The sequence below is a fragment of the Pistacia vera genome, unplaced genomic scaffold, assembly GCF_008641045.1.
Source record: "Pistacia vera cultivar Batoury unplaced genomic scaffold, PisVer_v2 Contig30, whole genome shotgun sequence".
NCBI lineage: Eukaryota > Viridiplantae > Streptophyta > Magnoliopsida > Sapindales > Anacardiaceae > Pistacia > Pistacia vera.
The window spans coordinates 481955-505143 of NW_022196113.1; the positions used below are offsets into that span (position 1 = coordinate 481955).

General features: G+C 37.3%; 3 protein-coding genes across 3 annotated transcripts; 2 read left to right on the forward strand and 1 right to left on the reverse strand.

Moving 5' to 3' along the window:
* Positions 1-6352: 6352 nt before the first annotated feature.
* Positions 6353-8196, forward strand: LOC116135437 (probable acyl-activating enzyme 6). Its single transcript, XM_031421134.1, has one exon. The coding sequence runs from the start codon at positions 6464-6466 to the stop codon at positions 8117-8119; it is 1656 nt and encodes a 551-aa protein (XP_031276994.1). The 5' UTR covers positions 6353-6463; the 3' UTR covers positions 8120-8196.
* An 8185-nt stretch (positions 8197-16381) lies between these two features.
* On the forward strand, positions 16382-17327 carry LOC116135497. The gene is made up of 2 exons (XM_031421213.1): positions 16382-16651; positions 16758-17327. Exons 1-2 carry the CDS (start codon positions 16382-16384, stop codon positions 17325-17327), a joined length of 840 nt encoding a protein of 279 aa, XP_031277073.1.
* Positions 17328-19377: 2050 nt separating this feature from the next.
* LOC116135475 (2-phytyl-1,4-beta-naphthoquinone methyltransferase, chloroplastic-like) lies at positions 19378-21649 on the reverse strand. Its single transcript, XM_031421192.1, has 8 exons — positions 21515-21649; positions 21350-21414; positions 21188-21278; positions 20790-20878; positions 20424-20557; positions 20264-20325; positions 19757-19856; positions 19378-19503 (listed from the first exon to the last, which is right to left on the reverse strand). Exons 1-8 carry the CDS (start codon positions 21632-21634, stop codon positions 19403-19405), a joined length of 762 nt encoding a protein of 253 aa, XP_031277052.1. The 5' UTR covers positions 21635-21649; the 3' UTR covers positions 19378-19402.
* Between the last annotated feature and the right edge of the window lie 1540 nt (positions 21650-23189).

Genomic DNA, 23189 nt, shown 5'->3' on the forward strand with positions numbered 1-23189 from the left:
TCTGTATCTCATCCAACTCTTCCAATTGATGGTTGATCCAGCTCCGCTGAAAGAGTAGGGTTGGTCTATAGTTGCTATAATGTATGGGACTTGCCTTTGAAGACATTCTTGTAACAGTCCCTTAAGGCCTTAAGGTCGTCCTTGATCTCTCTCACACCTCATTTGGTGGGCAACCTGACTGTTTGATGGAAGGTTAATGAGACGACTCTCATATCATGGATCCAAGGTCGGCCTAAGATAACATTGTAGGGTGAAGGGCAATCCGACACAAGGAAAGTAGTTTATTGGTTTACCCTTCTGGTATAGACAAGAAGGGTTGTCTTTCCGATCGTGTACTTTTACTCAGAGCTGAACCCAACCAAGATGGTGGGGTACCTGTTGATGTCCGACTCATCTAGGCCTATTGTCTTTATAGCTTCTAGAAATATGATGTTGTCTGAGGAGTCTCCATCCACGAATATCCTCTTGACTAGAATATTCGTTATGTGCAAAGTGATCACTAAAGCATTATTGTATGGGGCAATTAGGGTGACTGGCTCATCGTCTTTGAACTAGATGACTTATTTAGATGGTTTCTAGGCGGATGGGAAGAGCAGGCTTCGGGGTGATGGCTGGCTCGGGCATGCCTTTTAGCCGAGGAGTAATTCACTCCACTGATTTCTGAACTGCTGGATTCATGTGGCAAAAGCCTTCTGGCTTTGGATCTGAGGGAGGAGATGATCGGTTTTTCTCATCTCTGTTGTTCATGGTGCTTTTACCTTTGTCTATTAGCAGATCCCAAAGATGTCTTCTTTTAAGTAAAGTTGTAACCTTTAATCTTAGAGTGATGTAGTTAGCTGTAGTGTGCCCATGGACATGGTGGAACTTGCACCACTTGGTCGTGTCCTTTTAATATCGGGTCTAAGCTTGGGCGGCCATTTGACTGTCGGACCCATCCTCTTCACTATTGATACCACTTGGGCCAGCTCAACATTAAGATTATACTCAAGAACGACAAATAGAGTAGAATTGGAGGTATGTATGCAGGTGAGTTGGAGGGCGGTCATACGGTCTTCGATTGCTTTTGTTAGAGCCGCGTGATGGAGGTGGGTGGTTTGTTTCATATTGCCGAGCTTCAGGGCATCTATCGCTTCGGCTCTGTCGACGATCATCATAGGGTGTATACCTTCTACGGTTTGCCTCATCTTCCTCCCGCCTTATCTAGATGATCGGTCGGGTTAGAGCATCCTCCATGGTATTTCAACCAAATTTTGAGAGATCTTTGTAAAGTTCTCCGTTAGGGAGGAGTTGCTTCCTGAAAACGTCCACTACTATTTCATGATTGCAGGATGGGATAAATATCTTCTCCTTGTTGAATCGACTTGTAACAACTGCTGAAATCTAGTACAATGCATGCATAATAACAATAGAAAATGGGCCCAAAACTTTTCTTTTTATTAAAAGTAATACGTCTTTTATACACAAAGAGCATCATTTACAAAAAGCCATTTTAAAAGACAAAAACAGGGGAAACAGTGTAGCTATTGCTCCTCGCTTGCCGACGCCCCTTCGACTGCATCGTCACCTAGATCCTGCATCCACAAAGGAAAATAACGGGGTGAGCACAAAATAATGCTCAGTAAGTAAAACCCTCTATCTATTTATCCCCGTATGTATTACTCTTAATTCTTTCCTTACACTATTTCTGTTTCTATTTCTGTTTCTCCTAAAAGTCATGGCCTCATCTTATCGGAGGTATGGCCGGATGGCGTTCACACAGCACCATCTCACTCTCCATGACTATCGGGTGGAATTCACACAGTACCAACCCGTTCTTAGTGACTATCGAGTAGGGATCACGAAGTACCTACCCGGTTTTCGTAACTATCGGGTGGAGACCACCTAGCACCTACCCGTTTCTCATGACTTTTGGGTAACGATCACCAAGCATTAACCCGTCTCTAGTCACTGTCGGGTGATGATCACAAAGCATCAACCCACTTCTAATAAATGTCGGATGATGATCACAAAGCATCAACCCCTTCTCTAATAACTAACCGGGTGGTGGTCACAAAGCATCCACCCGTTTCTAATACTTATCGGGTGATGATCACAAAGCATCAACCCATTTCTAATAGCTATTCGGGTGGTGATCACAAAGCATCAACCCGATTCTCATAACTGTCGGGTGATGATCACAAAGCATCAACCCATTTCTACTACTCTTCTCATTCACTCTACTCTAGCACTTCTCATTCTCTCTACCCTTAGAGTAGTTGCATCCACAAAGTTCTCTACTCATAGAGCAAGTGCATACACAAAGTTTCCTACTCTTTCTTAGGTCACTTCTCAATGCACAATTAATGCCTATGGATGGTTCATCTCCACTAATGCACTTATGAAATGCCAACATGCAATGTTGCAAGAATTAAGGTTCACTACTCATACTCAAACCTCTATTAGGCATTTCATCAAACAACTCAAGTGCATAATAAAACTCTACTATAACAATAATTCTAAATCTTTCTCTAACCATCCAAAATGGGGAGAAACCCCCTCACATAGCCACATAACCTGCCAAAGAAAGACACTTCCAAAAGGATTCCTCAATACCCTTCAATTCCATCTCAAACTACCTTTCCAACCCACATCTCACTTCTTATATTTGCAATGTATAAACAATCACAAAGCACTAGAAATCTCTATTTAAGCCTCAATAACATGGCATATAACATGTATATAACATACATACATAAGTGCTATCAAAACCCTAATCAAGAAAATTCCCAAATCTCAACTTGGGTTGGGGTTTACTTACCTTGTTATGGAGAGATTTCACTAACTCTTCCTTTCACTTGGTTTGCTTGACTTTTTCTCTACTCTTAAACAAAAGAACAAAAACCCTCAATATTCAATATATACAAAAACTCACAAAGCTTCACAACCAAAGCAAGAATCCTTACCTTAGGATGCCTTAGGTTGATTTTCTACCCCAAATCACTCCAAAAGCCCTTTAAAACTCCTTGATCAAAAGAAAGAGAATTTGAGAGGAAGCAAGAGAGGAGAGTGGCGATGGAGAAGAAGAATGAAGGGTTTGCAATGACTTAATTCCTTTTAATGAAATTTATACACAAGCATTCCCATTTTGCCCTTACTCTTCTTTGGGAATTCTATCTATATCCTTTGATTCATTACAAACACACCCCCATAGCAACATATTCTCCATGAAAATTCCTTACATTTTACTCCCCACTTTTCCTGCTAATTAGGGGTAGAATGGTCAAATTGCCCCTAGGGAAGAAAATATCTAAAACTTAACAACATTTTGGTCGACCTGTCGCCGCGGCGAAACTGTCCAGCAGCTTTCCCGTGGCTTCAACATTTCTTCGCCGCGACAAAGATTCTTCTTCGCTTTGGCGAAGACTGAAACACTAAACTTCTTCTATTTTCCACCAATTTCAGGACAAGTATTCAACATAACACTCAATCAAAGGTCAACCAAACAATATTACCAAGAAACCAACTCAAATAAGAGCAAAAGAAGAAACAATAACTACATACCTCAAGTGGGGCGTTACACGACTGACATATTCTCGGAGTGGCTTTCCTCTCTTCTGATAGACCATGTACAGGTCGGCTGACAGCTTCTCAAGTTTTTACTGCTTGCGAATTGCTTAACGAATGTGTCAGTGAGCTGGGTGAATGAGTTTATGCAATTGTTAGGGAGGTTTGTATACCACTGAAGAGCCGGTCCTAAGAGGCTAGAGCCAAAGCTTTTGCACATGCATGCTTCCATAAGATCCTATGGTATGGAGACGGTAAACATCCTCTGTTTGTACGAGACAATGTGGTCATCTGGGTCGGTTGTACCATTATAGGGTCTCATGTTTGGGATGGAGAACTTGTGAGGCATCTCGACTAGGGCTATGGAGTCAATGAAGGGTGAGTTGACATAGCTATAGGGAAGGCTTTTTTTAGCTGGGGTGGGGACTCCGGGTATGCGCCTCATCATGGCTTCCATATCGACCAATTTCTTGGCTAGTATTTGTTCTAGGGGAGTAGTGACAGAGAGTAGGTTTTGATTGATGGTTTGGTGATGGATGTTTCTTTCACTCGGTCTGGTAGGGCGAGCCGAGTCATTGGGTGTAGCTTGATGGTTGTTATTTGGGTGTTAGGGGCTCCATTCATTCCTTCAAGATAAGTAATCATGAGTGTAGCAGTTCGAGTGCTTCTGCCAGCATGTATGGTTAAAGGTGTGACTTGGGGACCGCTCAACCCATGAGGGTAAGCCGAGCCGAGCGGTGTTTGGTAAGGGAGGTTGCTAGACCCATGAGGGAGAGCCAAGCTGGAAGGTTGTTGGGCTTAGTGTGGGTCAGTCATACTGATGGGATGGTCGATGTTGGTGATATTTTGTTGCTACTAGCTGGGGATGGCTTGAGTGAGCTGGTCACGGGTGATTGAGGGGTCAGCTGATAGGGGTCATGTTTGCATGGCTAGGATAGTTGCGTTAGTGATGGAGAGTGCTGAGCCATCCGTCATGGATGAATGGAGATGGGAAGACCGAGGGTCTAAGGCCGAGGATTTAGGGTCTGGGGTCATGAGTGGCTGCATGGTATTCATCAGGACATGGAAATAGTTCTTTGGTATCCAATTGAATGAGAAATCAAGAGAATAAAATTGAGTTACCTTTTCCCGTAGATTCTGATTCTCGGCTTGGATGTTGTTGTTTTTAGCCTAAATGCTGATATCTTCGGCTTCCAGTGTCGTGACCTTGTCGACCTGTTGCTGTATTAGTGTTGAGAGAGCCTCGACCTTAGCCGTGAGGTCTATTGAGGCAGTGTCTGTGATTTCAACCATGTCGTGATTCTCTATAGAGCAGGATGTTGAACGGGAGTTGATTGTCAGAGGCCCCACGGTGGGCGCCAAACTATAGATGCTAAAATCTACGGTTACGGAAAGAAGGTGTGATCCTATGAGATTGAGGCCATTGATAATCCGTTGTACCTGCACACAAAGTAAACAAGCATGGAGCTTAAGTAAACATCAATGTGATGTCTACCGTAGGCACTTCGACGCCTAAATCAATAAGGTTGAATGAGACAATTTAGTGAGGTCTAAGGGAATGAAAGGTTACTAGAAGTTTAGTCGAAGACTAGAACTACGACGTAGATATATAACTCTTAAGAGTAGGAGCTTGGGAGCAAGTATGTGGTATTGAGATTGAATGCCTAAACAGAGGTGTGACCCCTATTTATATAGTAGTCGTAGGATCTTCGTATCCTAATAGGACATTGAGTCCATAATAGTAGAGGTTTAGTGAATAGGAAAAGATCATGATTTACTTGCCTTAATAGGATTAAGAGTCATAATTCACGTAAGATATGAAATCTTGGGCAAATTAGGATAGAATCCAAATAGGAAGAGTCCTAATTATCTTGGACCAATGGGCTTGGCCTTAGGTGGGCTAATAGTGATGCCTAATCTAGAGAGAGGATGGGTTTGGGCCGTTCGTTTTGGCCCATAACATGAATTCTGATGTATGTCTAACTAGAATTGGACCACGACCTTGGGCCTATATGGTAGAAAATAAATACTTAGGACTGATAAGGCATAAGAAGATTTTTGGCCCATATAATTGATTAATAAATACTTTTTTAATTAATAGAATTTATATACTTTGTTTTCATTAAATATTACAAAAATTTAATAAATTAATTAAGAAAAAAGACAAAAGAGAGCGTGAGTCACGCCATGGTGGGACTAAGGAGCTATCATCAACATCAACATGTGATTCACAAGAAGTGGGACGCTTTTATAATGGCGTGTATTCTTGAAAATGACAGCCGCTGTGTCTATATTGTACTTGGGGTAACGGAAAGATATTAGTATTTATTAGATTAGGATTTTAACTCAAAAAGAAGCCTTTACATGTTAACGTTACCCAACACTACAGTTATTTTTATTTTATGGAAAATAGGGTGTCCACTATATAGTTTAATATTCAAAGTCAATTAAAAATGACCAAGACTTACCGTTGACCAAGACTTAAAAAATATGGTGTCCAGTTATTGCCCACTATAAATAACATTATAGTTGACCAAACCTGAGGATGAATAAAGTCTCTCTTAAAACCTTGATTAATTGGGTACAGTAATAATCCACAAATTGTAGCAGTTATAGATAGTAAAACATCCAAGGGAAGCGTTTTATTAATGTTAATTGAATCCAATGTTTTTTTGTTTAGGAAAAGACAAGAATATCTGACATCTCATTTAATAAACATACCATTTTCATATATATTTTTACTGTTTTCACAGCTGGTGCGTTTGTTTCCTATTTTCGCCCTATTCTATTCTTATCATTTCCAGATTACACGTAATTGTTTAGAACTTTCCTTTCACTATAAATTAAATCCCCACTCGCCCTTTTTCTGCTTCATCTTCATCATTCCTCTAACCAACAAACAGACCTCAGCCAAACAAACATGGAGGAATTAAAGCCCACCTCTGCTAATTCATGCCCGCTGACTCCACTAGGTTTCTTGGAAAGAGCTGCAACTGTTTACGCTGATTCTCCTTCCATCATTTACCACAAAACTACTCACACTTGGTCCCAAACCCACCGTCGTTGTCTCCAGCTCGCTTCTTCCCTCTCCTCTCTCGGCATCGCCAAGGGCCACGTCGTCTCCGTCTTGGCCCCCAACATCCCCGCCATCTACGAACTCCATTTCGCCGTTCCTTTCGCCGGTGCTATTCTCAACAACATTAACACCCGCCTCGACGCGCGGACAGTCTCCGTTCTCTTACAGCACAGCCAATCCAAGCTCGTCTTCGTCGATCACCAATCACGCTCTCTCCTTCTCAACGCCGTCGTTTTGTTCCCGCCAAATATCAAACCCCCTGCTGTCGTCCTCATCACTGACGAGTATGATGCTTCATCGCAGACCGTTGATTCTGATTTCGTTTGCTCCTACGAGAGCCTGGTTGAGAAAGGAGATCCCCAGTTCAAGTGGGTCAGGCCGGAGAGCGAGTGGGACCCGCTGGTATTAAACTACACCTCAGGTACAACTTCTGCTCCAAAAGGCGTCGTTCATTGCCACCGTGGGATCTTCATCGTGACCGTTGATTCTTTAACTGACTGGTCCGTACCGAAACAGCCCGTGTTCTTGTGGACGCTACCCATGTTTCACTCCAACGGCTGGTGTTTCCCTTGGGGCATGGCTGCCGTGGGCGGGACCAACATTTGTCTACGTAAATTCGACGCTTCAATTATTTACGACTCCATTCGAAGACACGGCGTCACTCACATGTGTGGTGCTCCCGTTGTGCTCAACATGCTATCAAACTCTCCAGACAATCAACCACTCAACAACTCTGTTAAGATTCTCACCGCCGGAGCTCCACCGCCGGCCGCCGTCCTCTTGAGGACCGAGTCGCTCGGTTTTGTAGTTAGTCACGGTTACGGTTTAACGGAAACCGGAGGAATCGTTGTTTCATGCGCCTGGAAATCAAGATGGAACGTTTTGCCGGCAACGGATCGAGCGAGGTTAAAAGCGAGACAAGGGGTGAGGACGATCGGGTTGACTGAAGCGGATGTGGTGGATCCTGAGTCAGGAGCGAGTGTGACACGTGACGGGTCATCATTGGGTGAAATCGTGCTGAGGGGAGCATGCATAATGCTTGGTTATCTTAAAGACCCGGTTGGGACTCGTAAATGTTTGAAAGAAAACGGGTGGTTTTACACCGGAGACGTGGGTGTGATGCATACCGATGGATATTTAGAAATAAGAGATCGTTCAAAAGACGTAATAATAAGCGGCGGAGAGAATTTGAGTAGCGTCGAGGTGGAGTCAGTGCTGTACTCACACCCGGCCATTAATGAAGCGGCGGTGGTGGCTCGGCCGGATGAGTTCTGGGGAGAGACTCCATGTGCGTTTGTGAGTTTGAGGGGGGAGTTGAGTATGAAACCAACGGAGAAAGAAATAATAGATTATTGCAGGAAGAGGTTGCCCCATTACACGGTTCCGAAAACGGTGGTGTTTAAAGAAGAATTGCCCAAGACTTCGACGGGGAAAATTCAGAAGTTTGTGCTGAGGGAAATTGCGAAGGGAATGGGGTCGGCAAGAGTGAGTCGAATGTAGAGTTGACTAATTAGGAAGTGAGTTGACTCGATAGGTTATTTCCTATTTGGATCGCTCCTTAACCCGGTCAAGGGACTGGTTTCCCGGTTGTCCGGTCTAATCGGTTAGACCGGCCGATCTGACCGGTATTCAACAGACGCATATCTGAATAATTTTATCAGTCTTTGTAGGTTTAAAAATTTATAAATATATCCCTAAAATTTACCATAAGTCCTTGTAAGTATAAAATAACTGCCATTTTTATTGTTAATTTTTTTTTCTCTCCCTCGTCACTTTCATCTTTGTCCTTTTTCTCTCTCTCCTCATCAATTTTTTCTTTCTCCTTTTTTTCTCTTTCCTTGTCAGCTTCTTCTTTCTTCTAACCCTTTTTCCTCTTTCTCCTGTAACGTCTTTCCTTCCTTCCTCTTTCTCTTCATCTCCTCTTTTCTTTATTCTAATCTTCTTCCTTCCTCTATTCTCCTTTGTCTCATCTTCTCTTTCTTCTAATCTTCTTTCTTCCTCTTCCTCTATTCTTTTTCCTTAATCTTTCTCTCCATCTCCTCTTCTCTTGCATTTTCCTTCTCCTCCCTTTACTTCTTCTTTTTTATATGGTAGATTTTAGAATAAATGAAGAAGAATATAAGATAAAAATGGAAGATCTTTGGAGACGGAAATGGTATTAAAATGAAATGGAGAATGCTTGCTGACTCAATGAAATGGAGAATGTTTGCTCACTCAATGAAATGGAGAATGAAACAATGCTACAAATCTGATTTAAGAATTAGGGATCAGATTAACCCCAAAATAATGAACCGTTTTAAGCTTCGGATCGACGGTTTTGTACTGTTCCATCAGTCTATTACTAGTCAAAAGCGGGTTTTATGTTATGTTCGGTTTTACTGGAGTTAAGGTCGAGTCCCGATCGAACTGGTTGGACCGGCTAGTCTGGTCTAGGTTTTAAACTGAGGGTTAAAGTAGGACGCCATAAATTGATGTCTATTTGATCGAGTCAAATGGGTTTGTACTTAGTAATTTTGTTTTTGTTTAAATGTTGACTTGGTTTTACACTACAAAATGGATATGAAATAATACAGTAGAACTTCTCTGTAGTGATATTCCATATAGGAATAACTTTTATGTAGTTATAAAAACTTTTGGTTCCAACTGGGTTAATTGTAAATAAGAATAAATTTTACATTGTAATAAGTTATGATTTTTCTAGGTCCTGTCACAAGGAACTTATTTCTACATAGTAATAATTATATACATATTGTAAAAAATATATACTATGTTACATTAAAGGTTTAAGATGAATTAAATATTTATCTGAAGTTATTTGAGACAATGTTTATGCTTTAGAGTTGTTATTACATTTTTTATCTTGCAGATACATAATAAGCAACCAGCATGGATACCTTCTTATTGAAGTTAAAATATTTCTAGCTCTCAAACATGTTTAGAGTTTCTTAGCATGAAATTTTTCGTATTTCTATACTATCATCCTCAAGAGTATCTCCTTCCTCTTCTTGTCTAATTCCAGTAATGATTTATTTTTCAGTTAAAACATATGCGATTTGTTGCTCATTTGGATTATTAAGGAAGACATTAATATCTATTTAATTAGTATAGTGAAGTTATCGAATTTGATCACTCAATTCTACAGTGACTATTTGATATCTATTTCCGTACTATCCTAATGTTACTAAAACAATGAATTGAAATCCTAATACTTCTAAACTATGAATTATAAAATAAGAAATCAAAACAATAATTCTTGTAACTACACCTTTATTAAATTATAACCTCTTTATAATCATAAATTTAATTGGTCCTAACATCGTGACTATAAAAATATTTTACTGTATAATGGACAATGCCTCATAGTTCATTGCCAATAGTATTGATTTTACATTACCACAAGGATATAGAGTAACATAATGGGACCATAAATATTTGTGGATATCCTCATTGGTGCGTTGATAGTAGGTAGTTTAGTTATGGCGTGTTTTAATTGTGTATGTTCCCATCAACGTCTCCATCTGCCATTCTAATTAAGAATAATTAGAATATACAGATATATAGAAGGCCATATGATACATTAATTAGGTGTGTAGGTTTCTGTTCCGCTATTTATGATGCAATTCTACGACCGTCTTCACCCTACTACTACTCTCTCAACACTTTGATATCACAGGATAAAGAGTAAATGGCGTAAGGGGTGAGCATACAATCAAGCCTTAAAAAAGGAATGAAATTGTCGTGATCTATGATTGTGACTAAAATGTTACATGATGTTTTTCTGTATTTCATTTTAGTTACTGTTCAAATAAATGATTAGGTAGTGCTTAATTTCTATTTTCACATATGTATTTGATGTTAATCACGTGCATATTAACATGAAAAGTTAACCTTATTTTCCACATGTTTATCATCAGTTAATTAATATCTTTATAATCACCCCTTCCTTCTAAAGCTATATTTGTAACTCAGTTTTTAGAATTAGCACGTAAAGTTTTCAATCAAGCTTATAGCCTGTGTCTAACACCAGTATTACTGAGGTTGATTATCAACTTTCTCAAGAGCATTCAAAAGAGTGAGAAAAGATTGTGAGATAGAAAGATTTCATGAAAAGTGCATGCATATTGTAAAAATAATTACATCTTTTCTTCTCTAGCTATGTGTTCATAACTCTCTAACTATGAATTACAAGAAAACAATTATTTCAAATATAATTTAATATACAACTTCAACACTTAACTATGTCATTCCTCATTGGTACTTCATTTACAGATGCAATAAAATTTGGATGTGAATATGGAATTATTAAATTATAAATAAGAAGGTATGGTTGAGTTTTGTGTAAGGATTGCAAATCATATCTGGAAAGGTCGGTGCTGAAAAATTAATAGATAATCATATGGGTGAAGAAAACAGCCTGTAGCGATGAGGTTGAATATTAGTAATTAGATAACTGTTACAGTAGTCTTTTTCGCCATCAAGGCAGAAACATTTTGAGGCAATATTTTAAAAACCGGACCGAATGTTGACTCGGTCAAGAGTCCGGTTTTTAATTTGACCAATCTAACCGGTTTAACCGACGGTTGGACCGTTGCCATCATTAAAATTTTTTTTTTTTTGAATTTCAATCTTTTTCACTTTCTCCTTCTCACTCCTTTTCTTCACCATTCCTCTCTCTTTAATTAAGTTCTTTTTGTTGCATATTCCCAAATCCCAAATCCAACACTTTTTCAATTTCAAATCTCCATTTGCAGCCGCCTCTTTCATCAGTGAAAGGCCTCTTCTTTTCTCTCTCATTTTCTCCACCACTCCTTCTCTCTCATTAATTAATTTCTTATTTTTCATATCCTAACACATTTCAATTTCAAATATCCAAGGGTGCATAGATTTATTATTTTGGATAAGATTTTGAGAATAATATTAAGTAGTTAAATAAAGGAGTATTATGAGGTAACATTTAAAAATTTATAAAAAAACCCCTAGGTCTGCTAATTTAATTAAACACCCCAACATATAAAATAATAAAAACACCCCCACCACCCGCAGTTCCAGATTCCCGCCACCACCACCGGAATCTGGCCGAATTAGATCTGTGTCGTAACGCATCGCTATGGCCTTTTCCGGCCAGATCCACCACGGATCTGACCGGAAAAGGCCAGATCTATAGCCAGATGTGGTCGTCGACGGTCGAAAAAGACCAAAGAAGTCCAACAATATGGTGGTCGTTTTCGGTCAACGATGGCCATTTTTTTTGCCGTCAGATCTGGCCTTTTTCAGCCAGATCCGTGGTGGATAAGGTCGGAAAAGGCCAGATCGGTGAACTACCAGCCAGTTCTGGTTGTGGTGTAGGCCGTTGTACAGATTTTGGCTACCACCGATGGTGGTTGCCGGAATCTGGCAAGTATGGGTTGATAGGGGTGTTTTTTTTAATTTTTAAACATTTTTTTCTGGGGGTATTTAATGAAATTAATAAACTTAAGGGGTCTAAAAGTGTAAAACCCCCCTCCAGTCAGGTATCCTCTGAATATCCCTCAATGAGAATCTCGAGGATACATGTCTGGAAAATGAGTTGTATTTAGAAAAAATATCTATGTAAGGATAATAATAGTAATATCCAATACATGCATATAAAATGTCATGCAGGATCTAAACATATAATTTCAAAACTTTAAGAATTTATCTATAAAATACACATTCGAAACATATTTATAAGGTGGACTATTCCAAAAGGTGTTTCACAAATATTTATCATTTACATTATTTACATCAAGATAAAAACATCAAGATGACAATAAATCATCTCCCTTCACGTGTAGCCCCGTTGTCTCTAGCATCCCTCGCTTCTAATCTACCTGCAAAGAAATCAACAATAAAAGGATGAGCGATAATCGCTCAGTAAGGAATGATCCGTTTCATTCTAAATGTGTTATTTGATCTTTATTTAAACATATTTGTTAACACATCACTTATCTTTTACATCTAGGGATACTTCCCCTTTTATTATATATATATATATATTTTTTTTTTTTCTATTTCATATGTCTTTCATCATTTTATCCCATGGCTATATAACATCAATGTGTACACATACAAATAAGTATGTAAACATAGTACACGCACATCACATGTCATGACATAACATCTAAAATCATCTAACATGAGCATAAATCATCGCATAATGTAAATAACATCATAACTCATGTAATGCTACTAAACGCATATGAACCATTTAATGTCTAGCCGATCGGACTTTTCTTAGCATCTTAAGCACTTCATATCATCTAGCCTCAAATTTCATCTAGAGCTCATATCATCGGGAGGCGTGCTTACGCGTTATTTAGCATCTAAAGCATATATTCATCTTTCCTCAACCGGTATACGAGGATATGCTTACGCGTTTTCCATCGTGTCTATATGCATCTCTATCATGTCTATTTGCATCTCTAACATCTTATGGCATGTAAATACATATTTTGGTGAGCTTAATACTTTTAATTCATCTATGGATTATCAATCCATTTACATTACCTCTTGCTCACATACATCATCTTGAAACATGTATTACATTACATCTTCATGCCATTTCACAACATTAATCATGCATTGACATCATGACCATGTATATCTTTCAAAGATCATCTAACTAATGGGTAAACATTAGTACATGGCATAATTACAATAATACATTAATAATCAATTCATAATCATAAGAATTGATCATGTTCAATCTTAAACTTTAATAACCAGTTTATACTTCAGGCCATTTTCCGTCCATTTATCAAACGAATTGGCTCTTGGCATAAACATAAAAGTTATAGGTCTGTGTCTTAGCTTTCTAATGCTTCAAGAATCATCTCATTTAGATGTTTATAACTCAAGTTATGGTCGAAATACTGAAGCAGGGTTAACAAAACCCCTAAGCTCACTAAATCCGAATTTTCATACTAACTATGCCACATCAATTCCTATTAACATTATCCTTACCTTAAACCCTTCAAATTGAAGATCCAAGGCTCCTATCTTGTTCTCCTTGAAAAAATAAGCAAAACTCCTTTAAAACTTAGAGAAAGAAAGGTTGTTTCATGGAAGATTTGAGAGAAAATGGAAGAAATGTTGAAGAAATGCTCTCTCCCTTGGCTTGAACGAATTTCATCTCATTTATAGGAAAATATTTCATTTATTTTCCAAAATTATGTAGTTGGCCCAATTATTTTAGTTGTATAATTCATAAGTCCTTAATTCTTCATATAAGGGCATTTATGCAATGAAGCCTACTCATCCTTGACTTTTTCAATGCTTATCCATAGGCAAAATGACCATTTCACCCCTAATGCCTTTCTATGGATAATTGATTCATACCATTCCAAATGAATCGACTATTTTTCCCTTAGTTAGATTTTATGCTTTTTAACATAAAATTAACATTTAAATGACTATTTCGAGTTAGGAACATACCTTTGACATCTTGGGTATTACAAAAAGTAATTAAAAAAATATAGTAATATTTCTGGAATAATGTGCCAAACAATATTTGGAGAATAGGATTGGGAATATGGGTAGAAATAGGGAGCCAAACGCACCCCAAGCTTTCCCTTTTATCAATAAGTAAAAATAAAAAAACAACAATTGTCAATTAATTTTCATGAGGCAGACTGAAGAACGGAGAGGGAAGTGAGGAGAAATGAATAAAATCCATGGGAGAAGAAAGCAGGGGAGGCGCGTGGATAAAAAGGTGAGAGGAAAGTTAGGGTTCATTTTACTGTTTTGATGGCTTCTCTTTTATCAATCAATAAAAACAAAAAAACAGCAATTAGTTATCACGGGGAAGACTGAAAGCAGCAAACGAAGAGGGAAGTGAGGAAGAAATGAAAATAGAATCCATGGGAGAAAGAAGCTAGGGGAGGCGTGTGGATAAAAAGGTGAGGGGAAAGTTGGGGGCCATTTTATAGATTTAGCAAAAATTTTCATGGGGAAGACTAAAATGGATAAGTTCTGAGAATTGGAGAGAGTTAGGAGGGAAGATGAAGATGAAGGTGGGTATTTTCTTAGTGACCCGATTTTTCTACTGAACTGGTTGGACCGGCGGTTCGACACTGTTTGGCCGATCCAATCTGGTTCAATCCGAGTCAAATGACATAAACGGTTTTGATTATGTTTTAGACCGGATAGAGGACCGGTCGATAGTCCAACCAGTCCAACCGGTCGGTCCGGTCCGATTCGGTTTTTAAAACACAGTTTTGAGGGTCCCGAGGTTTGAGATGAAATTGTAAATATCAATGGGTCTGTTTGGCTTATTATTTATGTCCATATTCTCAAACCGATTTTTCCAATAGTGTTTGGCTTATTATTCAGACAATAGCGCTTTGAAAATTCGATCCTGACAGGTTTTTGACCGTTAGATAGTTTGCAGCTTTTATTTCTCTCTCATTTGTATTTCATTTTCTCAGTTTTCTTCGCTACATTTGTATTTCATTTTCTCAGTTTTCTTCACTGCATTTGTATTTCATTTTCTCAGTTTTCTTCACACCGTGAACCACCCCACACCACTAGATCTGTCCCATGACAGTTTTTTTTTGTGAAACCCACCCACCACCGTGAACCACCCACGTACCAGATCTGTCCGATGTTGCAGATTTTGCGAAACCCACCCACCAACGTTTACCACCCACGTCGCAGATCTGTCCAGAGGGAAAGGTGATTGTGTTTGTCGCAGATCTGTCCAAAATATTAAGGGAAGGGAAAGGTGATTGTGTTTGATTTTTTTTTTTTTTTTTTTTTTTTTTTTTTTTTTTTTTTGCAGGTTATATTGGTACAAAACATTAGGGAAGGGAAAGGTGATGTGTTGGAATTTTTTTTTGGGTTTGAAGGTTATATCGTGTACAAACATCAGGGAAGGGAAAGGTGATTGCGTTTTGATTTTTGTTTTGTTTTGTGTTTGTAGGTTTATCGTGTACAAAACATCTACGCATAATTTGTGATTTTTTGTATATCTGTCCAAAATATTCAGGAAGGAAGAGACCCCGAAAGTTTGCGAATCCAGTTTCTTAGCTTCCGTGACATGTTTGTTTTCAAGAGACTCAACGCAATTGTCCTGATTTTTATTTTTATTTTGGCTTTGTGTTAGTACTATTTTTTCCTTTTATTATTCCTTTTAATTTGGACTTTAATAATGTGTTTTATAATTGGTGAACTCAAAGTGATTTTTGCACATGAGAAACTTGGATCTAGTGGATTTGTTTGTGGGGTTTAACGGTTAGAGCATGTGCCATGTTGCTTACAGTGTTTAACACATGCGTCAAAATATTGTGTAGCTTCATATGTTCTGTATGTAACATACTGTATGTAATGGATAAATTTTGGGAGTAAAAAATTATTGGAAATATTTTTTTGGGATTTCACTAACTGATATATTTGTTCTGTAGATTTGACATCGACGCTCATATGCACAGATGTCAGTATAATTTATCCTGACGTCGTAGGATTGATTACTACTTGAAGCAGAGGCGAAAGTTTCGACGTTTTTCTAGACTTGGAGTTCGTCATACACCCTATTGGTCGACATTGTCTGTATCTTCCCCTGCATTGACGTCTTCAAGCAGTGTCGGATCGAACGAGATATAACTTTATCTGTGTTTACTTGATTACGTTTAAATGTGCGTATGTCAGTTTGTAATGTGATTGGTGATTCGTATGGTGTCCCAATGTTGGTTGTCGTTCTCATCGTACTGTACTTAGATTAGTGATAACATGAACTAGTCCGCTGAGATGACCCACAAATTTCTGGTCCTGTTGTCTGAGCGGGCAAAAACTTCGTACAGTACTTCAATAAAAATAGTAGATTACCAGGAAATGTTGGACGACTTATCATCAGTGGCTGGGAGGAGAATCAACGTCACACAAGTAACCTCTAAGTACTTTCGCCTGCGAAGAGTATATCAAGCATGGCGGAAATTGCTGCAACACACAAGGTTCGGGTGGGATCATGAGTCACAAGGTCCAACGTGTCCCGTAGAGGTTTGGCAAGAATATGCCAAGGTAAATTTTCAACTTTTTAACTAATATTAATCAACGACATCGTAATTGTACACTTTTTTTTTTTCAGACTGCCAAATATTAATATATTATTCTTTTACATTACTAGCAAAACCCACAGGCGCAACAATTCTACCACAAGAGACTTTCTCACAAGGAGCTTTATGAAATCATATTTGAGAAGCAAACTGCCACTGGGAGATATGTGTATATATCTACAGCTCAACCGATGGAGACCTCCACTTATTCCAATCAGGGCATGATTCCCATGGATGATAGCGACTTTGAACCTAATCCAGATCGAATGACAGGGGAAAAATGGCCAAACACATCTGGCCATGGAAGAGCGAGAAATAAGAGGAACAGAAGCGACCCTGGACAATCACTTGCGGATGTCATTGGTAGATTGACGAAAGAGCTTGTGGAGAAGCGGACTATGGGATCGAGGGCTAGCAATCGCAATGGAAATGAGAGGGACAAAGAGAACACCAGTGGTCCATCTGATCTGTTTTCCATGAGCAATTGTATTGACATCATGACGGTCATGCAAGTACCCATAGAGTTTTACATGCCAGTTGTCAAGTACTTATATCAAAATATAGGGTGGCGGGAGATATTCGTGAAACTCCCGCCCGAGGAAAAGGCTAATTGGATTTATAACGACTTTTGCAATTTGTAGATGACACTGTATGTCCTAAGTGTTTGCCAACACTTTTGTATGCGTCAGTGGGCACTTGTCATTAGAATTAGAATTTATAACACTATTGCTTGAACTTATTAATTGTGCTACTGTTTTATGTCAGATTGCATGTTTCATATGAGTTTTGGATTGTCATTAGAATTAAATATTGACTGTTATATTTTGCCAAGTAGTACAACAACTGTTAATTGTTGATCAATGTTTTGCAAATGTGCAGGTTTAAATGGCGTCGTCTAGCCGTATAGGAAGAAGACGACGTTCTACAGATGACGAAGAAGAAATATTGACAGATATAGCCATTGCACTCTGCGGTGTTGCCGCGTTAGAAACAACTGAGTATCAACTATGACATACATCCATATTAACTGGTCATGAGTACATGTTGGAAGTACTTAATGGTCATGCTAACATGATCTTTGACAAGTGTCGCATGGACAAAGACTGTTTCACATACTTATGTGACATTTTGTCAGAGCAAGGCACATTGCGACCAACCAGGAAGACGAGTTTGGAAGAACAAGTTATGATATTTCTAACAATCGTTGGTAAAAACGAGACAATCAGAACGATGATAGAGGATTTCCAACATTCGGGTGAGACGATCTTTAGATATGTTGGCGCAGTTTGAGGGGCGATATGTGTGTTGAAGACAGAGTTTATCAGACCACCTGACTTCAGTGATGCTCCATAGGAAATATCAGCCAACCGAAAATATTACCCTTTCTTGAAGGTACTGGTTCATTATGTTTTCTATTAGTGGACAGTTAAGTTCATTGTGTTATTAATGTTGATAGTCGGTTAATATGAGTAAAATTCAATTTTGATGATAGGACTGTATTGGAGTCATTGATGACACACATGTATACGTTTCGGTTCCACATGAATTTGCCGATAGGTACCGGAATCGCAAAGGAACGTTGTCACATAATGTAATGGCTGCATGCGACTTTAGGATGATGTTCACTTATGTTGTTACTGGATGGGAAGGATCTGCGCATGATTCAAGAGTTTTAAATTCAATTCTTGATGATCCTAATTCTGGATTCCCACATCCTCCACTAGGTATAAGTATTTTTTTGACATATTATAGCGTATTTGCTCCACTGTTGAGGCCCTGTAATTCAAATAACATGTCTGATTTTATCATAGGGAAATACTATTTGATTGATGCGGGTTATCCAAATAGAGAGGGGTTAGTCGCCCCTCATAGGCGAGTGGCTTACTATATTTCTGATCACCGCCATAACCAAAGGGGGCCATAAGAATTGTTTAACTACAAACATGCTTCACTCTGTAATGTTGTCAAGAGAACCTTTGGTGTTTTGAAAAGACGGTTCCGTATTCTGAATAGAATGAACAATTACCAGTTGGACAAACAAGGGAAAATTGTTATGGCATGTTGTGTACCTCATAATTTTATCAGAATGTACAATATGGATGACCCTATCTTCGAACATTATACTGAAAATACGAGTAATGAGCAAGTATATTGTGATCACCAAAACCGGGCAGAAGATGGCCAAAACAGAGAAGGACCGAGTCAACCGGAACAAGGTATTATAGACAACATGACGACTGTACGGGATAACATAACGAATGCATTGTGGGCAGCACAGTAGACCATGTCGTAGTTATTAATGGACTATACATGTAAGAACGATTGTAAGGGTTGATAATTAGTACTTTTGGCATATATGTATTAATGTGATGTTTTTAAACAATTGGATTAGTACTTGAAATTAATATGGGTTTTTGTTTTTTAATATTTACTGGTTACAAAATTACCAATAAAATGTTTAATATTATTAAAATGTAAATTGATAAGTTTTAATGTTATAATAATACATTATTTTAACAAAATGAACCAAAATATTATATTAATAAATCATTTGTAAAAAAATATATCAATCAAATATTCAACACAAATAACAAGGTCAAAATACTCTACTAAACACATATTCTTCAAATCATATTCTCGTAATAATAACCCTACTCAACTATCCAATGTTATTCCCAAAATCATATCCAAAATAATAAAACAAACGGACTCGAAGTTAACGAGTGGCCACTAAGTTCCCCATGAGGCCTCCACTGATCTCATAATGTTTAGCTCTAGAAAATCCTACTTCCAAAGCAAGCTCCTCCAACTCCTTCCCTACATAAAATGAAAAAACCAGCATAAGGCTATGGCCAATGATAGAGAAAATGTCTTTATAACAAATCACCAAGAAAATTTACAATCAAAGAGTGTTCTTCTTCAAAAATTTCAGCATATGGTCAGTCAACAATTTGTCTAACAATAGATAGCACATGAGTTATTGAAGGTATTTTTGGGATATTAAACCGATTATCTCACAACAACATAAAAGAAAAGAAATTTCACTAACAGTTTTTGAGCAGGAATGAACCTGTTAAAAATTCCTTGATTGAACTCTTCAAATACTCGTATTCCTTAGCAAGGCCATAACCAGTTGCCACTGGGACAACAACATTATCAATCATCCATTCCTTGAGAAAAGAAAACAAATGTAGAAAATTTAGTTTAACATGTTTGCAACTTGTTGAAATGTAAAATAGGAAATAGAATTATTCTCTTTGTAATATAGGAAATAGAATTATAATAGGAATAGGAAATAGAATTATAATAGGAATGTAACAATTTACTTCCTAGATTAGTTTTTTGTTTTTGCTATAAATTCATTGTACATCTCATTATGAAATACAAGAAAAATATTTCTCCACACAACTGATGAAAATTAGTTCTCAACTATTGATTCAACAAACATAAGATCGAATCACAACACTAGATTAAATTCAATTATATACAAAAAGGCCAGAACATGAATTAGTATCTCAAGCTAGAAAGTGAGTTAGAAACCAACATAAGAACGACATTTGTTATTTCTATTGAATACCTGAATCGTGGCAGTAAATGGTTGAGTGCTTTTGTTGAAGTCAAGGACAGATACTGTAGAGCCTGCAAATCCCAGGAAGAAAGCAAAACCCTCATCATGTTGCATTTTACTTTCATTATTTCTTATTCCTGTACAGAAGGAAGGGGGTATAAGGCAAAACCTGGTTTTAGAACTCGAAACATCTCCTCAAAGGCTTTATGTTTATCTACCACATTTCGTAGCCCATAACCCATGGTAATAGCATCAAAGAAACAATCAGAAAACGGCAAATCAAGAGCATCACCTTCAACCCACCTACATGAATGAAAATATTACTTCCTTGGGACAGTTACTACTACTAATGTTACTGCAAAAATTAAAATTTAATAGCTACAGATGAAATTTAGAAGGATTTAATGATCATTTTCCTGTACACAAGAAACTTTGGCAAACTTCATGACCATATACATGAAATAGAGTTTCCTAATTTTTAACAGTTATATGCAGGTTACTGAATCCTTCAACAGCTAGATTTACCAATGCTCACTCTATATTCTTGTAGCAGGCCTTTCTGAGCAACTCCTGCCGCGATGAAGCTATTGACAATTGTTCCTTTGAGAAATCAAGACCTCTCACCTGCAAATTTTGACCAGAAAAATAAAAATCACACAAACAATTTCTACTATGTAAAATGAATACGGTAAAGGATCAATACTACTAATATGAATAAATCAGCATGCAAATCAGAATATTATTTTATTTTGAAAGCAGGGAAAAAAGACTGTATAGGTTCCTTTCTGTTATTGTACACCATATTGATGCGCCTCGTGCTGCAGCACATACTCAGAAAAAGAAACCAAGTTTTGATATGAAAAGTAAAATCATTTGATTGTATCATTGAGACACAAACGAAAATAGATTCAAAGGCAAAGAAAGAGAAGAAACCTTGCCATCAGGCCCAATCTTCTCAGACAAAAGAAATGTCAGATCCCCACTTCCACAACATACATCCAACACATTGTCTCCAGATTTTGCTCTGTTCCAAAATTTCAATATTCAGCATAAAATTTCAATAACAAAAACTCAAAAATATATAAAATTGCATACCCACTCCAGGATACAGACATTCGCTTCCATATTCGATGTTGACCCAAACTCAATAAATCATTCAACTGCAATTTCCCATAAAAAAGGAAAAATAGGAAATTTTAAAGAAACCGTTAAATGAATAAAAGCTAAGTGCAACGAAACGAACAAGTGGAGTTGACTCACGTTATCATATACGGGAGCAATGCGGTTAAAGAGCACCTGGCGCTCGTTAGCACAAAGAACCGGCCGGTGTCTGAACCGGCTAGCCGATGAGAAGGGAAGACTGAGCTGAAGAGAAGCCATTGTTACTCTGTCAGCTCACTTTATCAGTTGTTTATCCTTTTAAATATTTTTATATTGAGGTGGATTTAATTGTTTCTTCACCTTGTCTGGCCCATTTAGAATAAATGGACTGGCCCGTATTACTTTGGGCTCCGGATTGAAGTGGATCCGAGCCTGTAACAACTCGTAAAGAGAAAGGAGGTGAGGCTACTCCCAGCAGATAAACTACTCTTTGATTCTTGACACCTGTTTTCTAAATAATAGTAATGATTTATTTGCTTTTAAAATAATTACAAAAAAGTATTAATAAATGAAAAATTATGAAAAAAAAATAGACGTACTTAAGGCTTTAGATCTAATCATTTTTCAACTTTCAAAATAATTTGAAATTTTTTTGATAAAATTTTATTCTTAAAGTTGTAACTTGTAAGTTTCAAAAGCTATAAACTTGTGTTTGATGAATTAGACTTTCAAATTAATGTTACAAATATAATTTGTACTAAATGTTTTTTATGATTATAAAACTCTTTTATAAATATTTAAAATATATACAAAATTTATTTATAATTAACAAAAAAAAAAATTGAAATATTAAGCAGTCTCATACTAATGCTCTGTTTATTTTTTAAATTTTTTATTAAATTACTTTATTTGATTAATTAATTTTTATAAAATTATTTTTAATTTAATATATTATAAATAAGGTATATCCGTCACTGTACATATATAAAATCACTTTTTTTTTTTTTTTTTAAAAAAAAAAAATCTGATTTTCAAAGCTACCCTTCCTAATTTTTGAAAATCATTTATAAATCAAATTTTGTTTTAATCAACTTCAACATCAATCACTTTTAACTAGTGTTACCAAACACTTTTAATGTTGTAGTGTAAAATGAAGTGATTAATGCTTAAGATACAATAATCTTAAACATACTCTTAGAAGAATTATACCAAAAAAAAAATTATTAATTTAGGGGCATATAATTTAAAAATAAAAAATGAAAACATATGAATTTGGATTCTCTTTGAAAGGATTTCATTGCCCAAGAGATTACATCAAATTCGAGAGCAATAGTATGTTTTTCAATTTTATTTTGTAACGCCACAAAAATAATCTCCCTCCTACATATATTACATTAAGTTTACTAGCTTATTTATAGGGTTGAATTAGGTTTTGTAATCTCCTACGATTACTTTTTAGCTATATGAGTAAATCCAAACAATTTGTGACTCGGGGTCTCTTCTAGTGCACTTTGTGAATGTGAACAATTATAAGCAATCAAATAGGCACAAATACAAAGTAAATTGCACAAATGTAAAGAGATAGGGGAAGAGAAAAGCAAACACAAATGATATATAGTGGTTTGATCCCAACCTAACCTGCCTTCACTCCTCTAAGCTTTCCCTCTTGGTGTATTCCACTATCTCCATTGGTTGATCACCCAACCAAGCAAATCCAAAACAAAAAGATTTCCTCCAAGTGTTACACGTAATTGTTTCACAAGGTGTCATTGAAATCTCTCACACACACTAGGATTTACTTTCTCTAACTAAAAATGCCCAAAACCCCAAGAGT

Bases quoted from the DNA above. Each gene is read 5' to 3' on its own strand.
- LOC116135437 (XM_031421134.1), top strand. From the start codon at position 6,464: ATGGAGGAATTAAAGCCCACCTCTGCTAATTCATGCCCGCTGACTCCA.
- LOC116135497 (XM_031421213.1), top strand. From the start codon at position 16,382: ATGACCCACAAATTTCTGGTCCTGTTGTCTGAGCGGGCAAAAACTTCG. The intron at 16,652-16,757 runs GTAAATTTTCAA...TTACATTACTAG, and splicing joins TTTGGCAAGAATATGCCAAG to CAAAACCCACAGGCGCAACA.
- LOC116135475 (XM_031421192.1), bottom strand. From the start codon at position 21,634: ATGGCTTCTCTTCAGCTCAGTCTTCCCTTCTCATCGGCTAGCCGGTTC. The intron at 21,279-21,349 runs GTATGCAATTTT...ATTTTGGAACAG, and splicing joins ATGTCTGTATCCTGGAGTGG to AGCAAAATCTGGAGACAATG. The intron at 20,879-21,187 runs GTTTCTTCTCTT...CAAAATTTGCAG, and splicing joins AGATTGGGCCTGATGGCAAG to GTGAGAGGTCTTGATTTCTC.